The sequence below is a fragment of the Chinchilla lanigera genome, unplaced genomic scaffold (assembly GCF_000276665.1).
Source record: "Chinchilla lanigera isolate Chin_1 unplaced genomic scaffold, ChiLan1.0 scaffold00003, whole genome shotgun sequence".
Classification (NCBI taxonomy): Eukaryota; Metazoa; Chordata; class Mammalia; order Rodentia; family Chinchillidae; genus Chinchilla; species Chinchilla lanigera.
Genome location: NW_004955404.1, coordinates 2212980 through 2225319, shown reverse-complemented (window position 1 = coordinate 2225319; position 12340 = coordinate 2212980). Strand labels below are relative to the sequence as shown.

Sequence of the window (12340 nt, the reverse complement as noted above, 5' to 3'; positions counted from 1 at the left end):
CCGCTGCCCATGCAGAGACAGCGCCTGGCGTGTGCAGGACCTGTCCTCCATCGTGCCACTGAGCTCACGGGCAAAGCAGCCGGGGCCAGGACACTCACGACCCTTTCTCCACCTCGGTGGCCTCTGAGGCGCACAACACAGCATGCAGTGTCCGCATGCAGGACGCCAGCGGATGGCACCCACGCCCAGGGCACACAGCCCCACGGGCCCCTGGTCCTGCTAGGGCCTCTGTCAGGCCCAGCTTCTACCGCAGGTCCTTTCTCTTTCCTCCCAATCCGGCAGCTGTGTGCTGAGCTCTTAAAAGAATCACAAAGTTTTGCCTTCAGCAGATGCAGGATCTGATGTCTACCTCCAAACTCCAACACCCCAGCATGGCCTTGGCCATCGCTTGGTCAGTCAACAGACGCTTGCCAAGAAGCACCGCCCCCCCGCCTGCATAGTGATCCCCCCCCCACGGTGCTGGGAGCAAAAGGGCAGAGACAGAACTGAAGCACTGCTGAGAAAAGGCAGCTTGCACACAAAGGTCACAAGTGGCTCCAGAAAGCAGGAGATAAGACGCCGCGTTCATCTAGACACTGAGCACGCTGCCAATGCCGCCCGCCTTGGCCGGCTACCGGCGTCTCCACAAGGCCAGTTAGCTCCACTCCTGGCCACTGCCGAGATCGGGCTGGGCTCTGGCCTGTACTTCAACAGCTCTTGCTGCAGACATTTGCTACCAAGTCCCCCCAGTCCAAGCCGAGAAGACAGCCAGGCACGGCCTCCTGGACGCACTTCTCACTCGCAGGCACCCAGGAAGAGAAGCCCTGCTGTGCTCGAGACTATGAATTTCTTCTTTTTTTCTTTTGAGACCAGCTCTCATTGTGTAGTTCAGGCTGGCCTTGAATGCATCATATAGCCCAGGTTGACTTTGAACTTGCGGTGATCCTCCTGCCTCAGCCTCCCGAGTGCTGGAATTACAGGCGTGCACCGAGATGCCCAGCTTCCACTATGAATTCTTGACTCCCAATCTTCCACATAACTCTAGTTTGGAGTTCTGTATTCTAAACCACCTTTTGTCCTTAATTCATTTTAACCAGCAAAAGAGGCAGGGACCAAACGTCTGCAGTCCTAACCCGGAGGGAGGCTCGGCCGAAGGGAGCCCAGGAGGATTCCCCAGCACCCTGCGGGGCAGCTTCCCGCAGCCAGAGGATAGCAGAGAAGAGCGGCATCCCTTGCGACAGTCACCTCCGTGTAGGGGACGAGGAGATGCCCAGGGTATGCACCAGTAGAAAAAGCGAGGGAAACCAGTCCGTGGCTAACAGCATCCCTTCCCGCGCTCGAAGTGGACCTGCGCTCATGGAAAAAGAAACTGGGTGCCATCAACAGTCTCAGTTCCCACTGACCTGCTCACCCGGGGCTGTCTCCTGAAAGCGCCTGCAGCCACGCCCCCTCCAGCCACGCCCTGTCAACGAGCCACACCCTTCGCTGGCCACGCCCTTCCGCTGGCCACGCCCCTTCCGCTAGCAACGTCCTCCACGTTCAATGTCCTCTCGGTGACTGCTGCACCCACCAGCCAGGGCCGCGATGCGGGTGATGCTGCCCCCACCCGCCGCAAAGGAGCAGCATCCCAAACAGTTCCAGTGCAAGGAAGACCGCGGCGTGGAGCTGCTAATCCAGCCTGCCCTGGTGGCCCGCGCCCCGGTGCCACGCGCTGTGACTCGCGCCAGCTGCAAGCTGCTGGTCTGCCTGCGCACCTGAGTGCCGAGAGACTGACAAGAGACGCAGCCTAATTCCTTCTCTCTGCCAAGCAGCTTCCAAGGGAACAGCGGCTCCTGGCAGGTGCACACGCGCACGGGCAGAGCAAGGTGCATTAGAAGGGTGGTGCCCTCTCCGGGAGGTGTTGTCAACCATCTGTCACTGTGACAGGAGTCACGAGGTCGGACAGGACTCAGATACAGCCTCGCGATTCGGGCTTGGATGCACTGGAAACGCCAGGGGAGCTTGCCCCTCCGCACTCGCTGACACTTAACTTCTAATGAAGAGAGCAAATCAAGGATTGCGCCTCTAATCATCTCCCACCAAGGGGCTCTGTAGCAGAACACATGTCCTCAGAGACTTTCACATTCTGCCGTTTCCCCTCATTAGCAGCTCTTCCCAGTTGCAGGCTAATACAGTACAGGCACTGCCAACTCTCTAGGACGATTTGCCAACACATTTTGCCAAGAAAATTTGACTGCAGTTTTCTTGTGTAAGCCACTAGACTCTTTCATAGCAACAGGCGTTCCATTTCTGATTCACTTAGCCTAAACTCAAAACTCAGATTGCTTCTGTCCAGGCAGCCTGGTACCCCCAGGTCCCTGGAATAGTTTCACCTTTGCCAAACCCATAGAAAAGGGTTTGTGTGCTGGTGGGTCAAGCGCTGGGCTGAGTCAGGGAGCAGCCTGGGGACAGCCCGGTTTCCTGGTGTCACACAGGCCCGTCTCTCGGGGTTTGCAGTCACACAGAAAGTGTGCAGGACCCCATGTCCTTTGCTGCTGCAGGGCCCTGGGTGTGTTCTGCTGATGGTGAAAGCACCTCCTCTCCTGCTGGCCTGTGGGTCTCACAGGGCCCTACCGACTTGGCCGCAGGGCAAGGCAATTTTAAGGCAAAGGACAACACACTTGCGTCATGACGGTTGTGACACACTCCCTGATCCTCACCGCTGTGCTTGTCGCCTTGCTCCCACTCCTACATCTGGTATTTCCACATCTGATGACTCCGTCCACGGGAACCCAAGCACTTTCCCCATGCTGCCCTGCTGCAGTCCCAGACAGGGCAGAGAACTGAGCTAACCCACCTCCTACTGTAGAGGGACTGCAGACTTTTCTCAAAACTGGAGAGCCCCAAACATCTGCTGGACTCAGGGGTGTACTTTAGAGACACATAGAGTATTCTGCTTCCCAGAGAGGGCTCTGGCTCTTACGGCAAGGTTGGTCTGAGCCACTCTCACTCTGCAAAAGGGGCACCTTTCTAAATGACTTGTAGCTGAGCCGGCTGAAAGGTAGAAATCGCTTGTTTGTGTGCATTCCATAAACAATGCTTAGGGCAGCTATTCTATCTGTTCCCAAGTCTGGAACAGTGCCTAACAGGTAATGGGTGTGTGATGTGTATTTATTGCATCAATCAATGTATGAATGGCATTATTTTATATAAGCAGTACATCACAAAAGCATGGTATAAAAATACAATACACAGGTGTATATGCTTATATATATGAAAAAATTTCTCCTTTACAAGGTTGGATCTCAGCTCTGTCTGCTGGATACATGCCCTATACTGAAGTATCCTATAAATGACATTCAGTGCAACAATGTATCAAGCAGACTCATTTCCCAGGGCACACAGATCTCTACAGAAGACCTGCGGCCACCTGGGCAGGGCGATCCCACTCCTAGGACTTTTGCCAGATAACCACCCTCCATCTGTGTAGACTCACATTCCCTCTCACATCCTCCTGCCAAGGGCCTTCTGAGCTGACCCAAGCTGAGCTCCCAGCTGTCCACTCTGCAGGTGCCTAGGGTTCCCCACCACCACCAGTGACATTTTTCTACCATGAAAAATGGTGAGCAAGTGTTATATCTTGGGTCTAAAATGTCCCCTCAAGCCTCACATAAGCCAGGCATGGTGACACATACCTGTGCATACCTCTAGGAGGCTGAGGTAGGACAATCACAAGTTCAAGCCCAGCCTTGGCAACTTAGTGACTTAGCAAGACCCTGTCTCAAATCAATAATTTTTTTAAAAGGGCTGAAGATACAGCTCAGCGTGAAGACCCTGGGTTCACCTCCCAGGATCACCCAAAGAAATGGTCTCTAACTCAGAGACAGAGCTTGGGAAGGTGACCAGATTGTGAGTTCACAGCTGAATGCATGGCTAGGCGGCAATGCTAGGTCAGGAAGCTGCCCATCCCCTCTGGTTCCAGACTTTGCAATTGTAGGAGGCTCTATTCTAGAGTTTCAGAGACTAAGTGAAAAAGGTTTTTGGGTCGAAAGAGAACAGTTCAAGCGTTAATCTTTCAGTATAATAGAGCGCCTATCATACCATTATTAAAATGATTCTGACTTTACCCTGGCTACATATCAGAATTCAAAGTACAAGAAAAATTCTACCTGGGTATTTTCCAACCCAGGCCACGAGCTCAATACACAGTTATTACACAAACTTTAAGTGCCAGAGGCAGACCCTGAGCTTGTGAATTCTTAGCCTTGTTTCATTTTCAGTAATGTTAAAAGAAGTGGACCTCTGGTTACAAAGTTGGCTGCTAGCCTGAAACAATGCCCAAAGTTATAAAGACCATAAGTGAATGATCTAGTAGAGGAAAAAAAAAACACATCTCATAATATATAAATGGATGATAACCTCCATGAAAAGAAAGTATTTAAAGTCAACAGGAAATAATTTAAAATTATTTTTTGAAAATAATTTTTAAAAAAGTTTTAAAAGCCTGGATGTTCCAGAATAAAGAAATATAATCTTAATATTTTCAAGTACTTGGGAAACCAAAATCTAATTATTATGAAGGCGCCCAATGGCTACTTGGTGAGACTTGCTTTAACAAACTGACAAAAAGCATCTGTCCTTAGCATGATGTTTCGACACAAAAATGTTTGTGAAAGATAAGCTCTGAACGGGGATAAATCAAACAAATGGCTGCTGCGCGGCCCCTGCGATGCGATCCAGGTTAGCCCCCGCTTATCAGTGAGTATCATTCATGCTGGACCCGGCTTTCGTATTTTTCCAAAATAAACGTGATCCAGAGGCTAAACTCACCATCCGCGATGGTCTCGTTCCGCATCCCTGACCTACTTTCCTGCCTTGGCAACTTTATCTTAATTTTATAGGCCATTTCCTGACCAAAATTTAGGAGTTATTTTAAACCACTAACCCTAAATGGTCTTTCATCTCCAGGAAATGGGTTCGGTCCTGATAAGCCACAAAGGAGAAACCTGCCCGGGGGGAGCCTGGCGGCCAAGGCAGGAGGGACCCCCTCGGGGCGCTGGGCAGGTGCGTGGGCTGAAACCTGCCACCAAGGATGCAAAGCCCGGACTTCAGGGCGCTTCTCTGATGAGAAGGAGCCCGGGGGACCAGGCAACCAGGCCACGTTCACCACCGGCGTCCGCTTCTTGGTGCAGCGCATGCGTGCTCCGGGACCGCCCGCCCGGCCCTCCCCCGAACGCAGGACTCGGCACGGCCGGAACTGGAATTGCTGGCAACATCAGCAGCCCAGGAGGAAGAAGACAGCCGAGGGCGGCCACGCCCCGTGCATCAGTCCGCTCTGCCGAGCACAAGCTGAGGTCCCCACCCAGCCGCCCGACCTTACCTGGGCCGCGGCAGCCCTGGGCTCTGGACCAGCAGCACCAGCATCCTTGCAAAATGCAGATTCTCAGGGCCCTGTGTGCCCCTGACTCAGAACGCGGGGTGCGTTCTCAAGCCCCCAGGGGACACCGGGCGAGCCGTGGAATACGCCATGACGGTACCTGCACTGCATTCTGAGGACCTGCACCTCATTGGACAGACAGGGCGGGGCCCAGAGAGCTCTCCTGAAATGCTTCCCGGAGCGGCCACTAGGCTCCTAGTAAGTGGAATGCCTTCCTGTCACACAGGAGTGGTGCCGCCCTGGCGCAGCAAGTGCCGCCCCTGCAGAGCAAGCCAGCCTGGATGGGCCCACCTGCAGCCGACTCCTTTCCACAACCGTTTGCGACCTCTGACCCCTTGCCGCACCGAGGGGGAACAGGCCTGTCTTCTGTCCGGCTAACCCGAGGTCCTGCGAATGAGAGGAACCTGCTCCTCTGACAGCCACAGGACTTCTATTTAGGACCCCAAGTTCAGTGAAGTGTTTCCCAAATGCACGTTATCAGCCAGGCGTGCCAGGGCACACCCGTCATCACAGCACTCAGGAGGCTGAGGCAAGAGCATCACCATGAGCTCAAAGGCAGCCTGGACTACCTAGGGAGATCTTGTCGCAAAAATAAATGGATATTATGAAAATGGACCAAACTGGCTTTCTGGTCCAAAATGGACCTTCTGTGTCCTTTTCCCTAGTAAAACCATGTACCTGATAGCACTCTTGAGGGGGAAGAGGCCAGTCCCAGCACATATGCTGCACTCAGCTGAGGAATAATAATGTGACACTAGGATGTTATTGTGCTAGTTTTAAAAATCTAACTCAAAAATTAAAGGTAATCAGGAAAAAATTGCTTGTGTCTAAAGTAACATGTTAAAGCCAGTGCTCCTGGAAATAGAGAATCCTATACTCAAAAATAATGCACTGACTACATAAAAGGGTAATGATGAATTTTTAAATAAACTTTGGTTTCTATATCACAAAAATAAAATGCTTACTCTATAAACATAAAGTACTTTTACAGATGTAGTAGCTAAACCTTCCACCAATTCAATTATATTAATATTATTGGTTTAGTAAAAATGCAGGGAAAATACCAAGGTAGCCTTCACTGGGTTTATCTGCTATCTGCTGAGACAGGAAGCAAAAATGGAACTAGCAGCTTCAAAATGCTCCATGCGCACATAGCTGTCATCCCAGCCTCTGGGAGGCTGAGGCAGGAGCATGCCAAGTTCAAGCCAAGCCTGGACAACTTTGCAACTTAGGGACACCTTGTCTCAAAATTAAAAGGGGGTGGGGATGTAGCTCAGTGCCAAATCCCTGGGTTCAGTCCACATGACTGAAGAAAAAAAAGTTGTCAGGTAAGACTTGGCCTTCTGCCAGCAGACACACCTTGCCAGGGGTCCTCCGCCCTAGGGAGGCACCACTCCGAGAGAGGGCGTGGCTGCAGGGAGGGTGCACAGGCACTCCAGGAACACCGAAACACGAGTTACAACTGGAAAACATCAGCTCTTGCTCTGCCTGAGGAACATCTTTATTTTCTAAATCAGAAACTCAACCAAAAGTTTTTAACAATTTTAACAGTGGCCCAAACACAGGAGTGCGGCATCCCTAGCTCCCCCGAGGGAATGACAGTGAGCGGCCCCCACGCAGGGCGTCTGGGGGAAGGGGACCAGCAACTGCCTCTGCCCACTCCTGCAGGTCCCGCGGTGAGGGCGCCCGAACGGTGGAGGTGTGCTCAGTGATGCGAAGCAGGGACTCCCAGCCGGGGGCGGCCTCCAAGAGCAGGAGCCCATGAGGCAGGCGGCTGTGCTTCCCAAGGGCAGCGCGGCTCCTGAAGCCCCCCGCCAGGCCCGGTGCTCTCTGCTGTCCGCTGTGGGCGCCTGGCGTCTCTCTCACCCTCTGCACCTCACGGGAGCTTCAGAACTTGGGTAACAGGAGATGCCTCGCCGCGGTGCAGATTGAACCCAAGCCTACAAAGCTCCTGCAAAGAACACTGCTAAGACGTGGGACTAACTGTTTACGCCAAGACTGGGTGCTGTGTACGCTCCCGAGCCGTGTTTAGTCTGGGTGGAGGTCGCTCCCCACGCTCAGGGACACACCTTCCTTTGGCTTCTGCCCCACACGGCTTCTAACACGCAGGGATGGCCGAAGTGACATCATTCCCAGGAGCCATCCAGGTCCTGGGCCACAGGGAGCCTCAGGACAGCAGCAGACACATCAGAACCAATTACGAGGGATTAATTGGTGATTTCCTCCTCGCCAGGGCCTCTCCCAGACAGTACTGGAGTTTTAAAAAGCTATGTCCTCGAGCGGCTTCCAACTGGCAGGGGTATCCGCGCCAACCCAGATGACGCCACCCGGAGCCTCGAGGCCACGGTTACAACCCACAGCACCTGATGCCTGCTGCACCCACACAACCCCCAGCGGCTCAGCCAGACAGCACTGCTTCTGAGAGCACAGCAACAATTCTAACTGAAGCTGGAATTTTAAACATCCAGCCAGGCATGGCCACACACACACTTGCAACCCCAGCACTCAGGAGGCTGAGGCAGGAGGATCATGGCAGGTTAGAGACCTTTGCTACATAGCGAAACCGCTGTCACAAAAAAAAAAAAAAAAAAAACTAAACTAAACAAACGAGTAATAAAAATTAAAATCCAGGTGCTTAACAGCCCACACCGTACCTCTGACCCCCAGGAGGCTGCCTGAGAAGGTGCAACCCTAGAGCTGCAAGCAACCCAGGAGCCTGGAAGCAAGCAGAAGGGAGCAGGAGCGGGGGTGGGGCGAAGACAGGGCTTCTGGGAGACCCATGTCAGCGAGTCACAGGCCTGCAGTACCAAGCATCAGGCCAGATCAAGCAGACTCTCCAGGGCGGAGAGAGCAGGGTGGAGGCCTATAGGGAGAAGTGCGAGGCACCCAGTGACATGTGAGGGCCATGGCCGGGTGCCCTGAGCAAGGAAGAGGAGGCTGTGACTCCTCACAGCCGAATGGCAGCAGCGCTGGGGTCAAGTGAGGAGGGCGTGGCCGCAGGAAACAGCAGGGGGCACCAGCTAGCTAAGGGGGAACTGACCCAGGGCCAGAGTCTGGGAGCGGAGGTGGCCTGCTCCGGAAGGCTGGGCGTGGCCCTCTTGAAGTGACACAACGGGGACCCAGGAGCAGATCCCAGGTACAGAGCCTGGGTCCCCCCACACCCCGTGTGGGAGCAGCAGAGCCACCCCAAGACACACGTGGCGTGCAGGGCTGGGGACAAGGCAGGGAAGGGGCCCTAGGACACGGAATAAGTGTCAACCCGGTCCCCTCACAGGGCGGAACACCCCCAAGAAATGCACAATTAGAACACAGCCTGCCCCATTGTCCGATGAGAATGGGAGGAAGATGGCTTTCGTATTGTTCTCTGGCTGACATTTTTTAGCGGCTGTTTAATAACAGCAGCAGGAACAATGCCCTAACAATATTATTTTTATTATTTTAGGCATTCTATTGTGGCTCTTGCTTAGGCTCTCCCAGGAGCGCCGAAGGCTGAACCTGCTTGAGAGACACGTTAACGAGGTTAATCCCTTTTCCTCTGGGGAAGAAGGGTTGTTCAGCAGTGTTTGCTGCTAACAAACATCCCTGGTTCAGTCGATGCCCTGCCCGATAGCTACAAGGATTGATTTTATCTCATCCCTTGGGAGTTCCTTTGTCTGCAAAATCTTTACCAGCTCTTCACTAAATAACTAGAAATAAGCCGACAGGCTTGTTAATGAGTAATGTAGGGTTTGTGAGCTCCCTGTCCTTGTCCGGGCTGGGGTAGGTTTTCTGGGTCAGTTCCTACAGGCACTCCTGCCTAGAGGCAGCCATCCATGTGGAACTCCCTGGCACCCCAGGGGACCCAGGGACTCTCCAGGCCAGGAGCTGGGACTCCTTATCTGTCCAGCCCTGAGACCTTGCCCCTCCATTCCTCTCTGTCCCTTGGGGACTCAAGGTCAGCCACCAGATTGTTAACAATCAAAACAATGGCATCTGCTATCTCCAAGGAGGGAACTTTCAGGTTATCATTAATACAAAGACCCTCAGGCTTGAGAGCAGAGCGCACAGGCGGAATCTTTACAGCTCCTATCTCTCCCACATACTTTAGAGGTGGAATGGTCTTCCAGAAGTTCCTGATTCTCCAAAGCTGGCCACGCCTGTGGCCTGGTCTCCCTTCACTGAAGCACAGACCAGCCTGGACTATAGGGACCTTTTTCCCAACACGTCCCCCCTTTCCTGGACCTTCAGGGGTCAGAGTCACCCACTTCGTGGACAGTGCCTGGCTGCAGCAGGCATGGGGGTGTGGGTCCTAGATACCTGTGAGGGATGAAGAAGAATGAATAGGCCCATGAGAGGAGGGGGCAGCTCTGCCAGGGAAACTGAGTCATGAGATTCCCAGTGCCCCAATCACCTGCTCAATAAAAGAAGACATGGAAGGTAGGGTCCTCTTGTTCATAAGCACACTCACTCTGCACCCATGTGACTCACTAGGGCACTGATGCTTCTGTAAGAGCCACACGAGGTACTGGTCAGTGCCACTCCGTTCCACAGACAAAGGGCTTGCGACTGAGGACAAGGTCACCAGCACCACCCCCACGCGCTGCTCTGGGGCCGCCCCGGGGAGGCCGGCCTGCTCATCTCAGGCACAGCTCAGTGGAATGCGGTCCGTTCTCGCAGGGAATTAAATCTCACTCTGTCTGAGCTCTGGGTCATTCAGTCCCAGCAGCAGTGACTAATGGCCAGGAGGTGATAAGATGGTTGGGCAGGGATCCCCAAATTTTGGTGAAAGATCACATTTCCAACCCCAAGAAATCACAGAAGCGGGGTGCATGACCATGAGGAGAAGCTGGGACCAGGACATGTGGGGGACAAAGCGGGCCACACCCTGCTCCTCCTCTCCTGGCTGAGAAAGAAAAGGTGGGGAGAGGAATGGAACGGGGGTTTGGGAAACCAAATGAGCCAGGACTTCAGCAGAGATGGTCAAGTGCAAAACCAAACAGCCTTGAGTATAGGAAACAAAACACTAAGAAGTGGAACTCACACCTGGCACGCCGTAGGCACGCCTGGTCTGGACGTACAGCAGGACCCAACCCAAAAAAGCGGCTAATTCAGGAGTCAGGCCTGCTGGCTCCCACGTCAGGATCTCACAGAGCTGCAGTATCTTATTTAAACTTTATTTTTAAATTCTATTTTACTTGGATTGATATAGGAGCTATTTCAACATCTTGCTTTACCCTAACAGCTGATTTTGGAAGGAGCCAAGTAAAAATGTTACGGATGACATGAAAAGAGAGATGAATTTAAAAATTACCAAAATGTTATTTTTGAATAAATTTTCTTGGATGCCCACAAGTCCTATGCATATTGTTTCTTCTCTCTAATTTAGCCAGGAAAATTACAATGTAATAACATCTGTGAGGTCAGTTGCCAGAGGGGCCACATACCAGGTGTCTTAAGCCACTTTAGATACCTGGAAGGACAAAGCAAAGCTCTGGTCAGGAATGCGCTTGGCCTCTAGAAAATAGTTAAAATAATCCAAAAGTCAACAGTGATGAGTTTGATTTTTCAGGCAAGAACGGGAGTCTGCCTATGTGAGCAGTTTGTTTTTTTTTTTTTTTTTTTTTAAGTGCTGGATGTTTGAAATGCTAGCTCTTCCAATTAGCTCTGCCTTGCTAACACTATCAATCAGAACATCTCCGTCCAAACAGGGTTCCTATTTCCCAAGAGAACTTTCTCTGATGTGCCCGGCCCTCAGGCCTAACAATCTCTCCTCAGAAGTGTGAAACCTTTGGATCAGTATTTCTAAACCCATATAAAATGTTCTCAAGCCCGCTCCTTTGAAAGGTCTTTGTCACTGTCACAGAGGGGCACTTAAAACTGCAGGGCAGGGGAGACCGGGGTGAGGGGGCACCCGGGGTTAACCGAGAATGTGACCGCGGTCCTCTCCGTGCCCAAGGAAGGAGCTGGCGCGCAGAGCCAACCCTCAGCTGCAGGAGCAGGGTGTGTGCAGTGAGTTTATCCTAGTAAGTAACAGTTAAAACTCCACGCACAGCCGAGTTAGCGAGCAGCATTCTTCTGGAAGAGAAGTGAAATTCTTAAAAAGGAAACAACAATAACAACAAATCAAAAGATTTGAGAAATGGTTAAAAAGTAAGCATGGGAAATCTGGCAACCAGCAAAACTCCTTTTTAAGTATTTTGAGGGGAAAAGCGGTGTGCAGAGGCCACACCTTCCGATCGGAGCTGCGGCGGCCAGGCTCACAGCAGGGGCCCTTATTCTCTGAGGGAGGGAAGGCTCGGAGCTGCAGCGGCTCGGGAGGGGAAGGCAGCCGCTGCTGCGACACCGCGAGCCTCTCTGGGCAAGCACAGAATCGGAGGAAATGAAAACTGCAGTCTGCGCGTGGAACAGGGGACGCAGTTTCACTTTAGCTTTACACTCACACACAAATGTGGCCGTGATTTTTAAACTACTCAAAGGAGCGAGGGGAGGACGCTGACTCGGAAAGCCAGATGCACAGAAGCGCCTGCTCTCGCTCTCCCGCGGCCTCGGGCTACACAAAGTCGTGGGAAACCAAAGAGACAGCTATTTCCAGGCGTAGGGCCCAGGGCCGTTCCGTCCCAAACACCAGAGTCCACAAACAAGAGGAACACGCCCAAAGCGACTCCCGGGCACACGCGTGGGGCTCTGCGCAGGGCGGCCCGCGCGTCCACCCTCCAGCCCCGACCCACTCGGGCGCCCGGGGCAGGTGAAGGCGCCCAGCCGGGAGCACCGCGGTGGCGACGCGGGTTCGAATCCCGCCGCCGGCTCCCGAGCACCCTCGCCCCGCCGCCGCGCAGCGCACGGCTTCTCCCTCTCCCCGGGCCGGGAGGGCTTCCCTAACTCTCCGCGCCGGACCATAACAAAGGAGGCTCGGTGGCGGTCGCGCGACCGCAGCCCACAGGGTCCCCTGCGGGGAGCGGCCGGGAG

General features: G+C 53.2%; 1 protein-coding gene across 1 annotated transcript in view; it reads right to left on the bottom strand.

Annotated features, from left to right (window-relative positions):
- Positions 1-12340, bottom strand: part of Col4a1 (collagen, type IV, alpha 1) — a 131132-nt gene that overhangs the window by 102005 nt on the left and 16787 nt on the right. Inside the window, exons 3-7 of the mRNA XM_013516808.1 lie at positions 12103-12320; positions 11604-11767; positions 8050-8111; positions 7012-7196; positions 5339-5400 (exon numbers count right to left, since the gene is read on the bottom strand). Coding sequence (XP_013372262.1) covers positions 5339-5400; positions 7012-7196; positions 8050-8111; positions 11604-11767; positions 12103-12320 — 691 coding nt within the window. The remainder of the gene's footprint in view (positions 1-5338; positions 5401-7011; positions 7197-8049; positions 8112-11603; positions 11768-12102; positions 12321-12340) is intronic.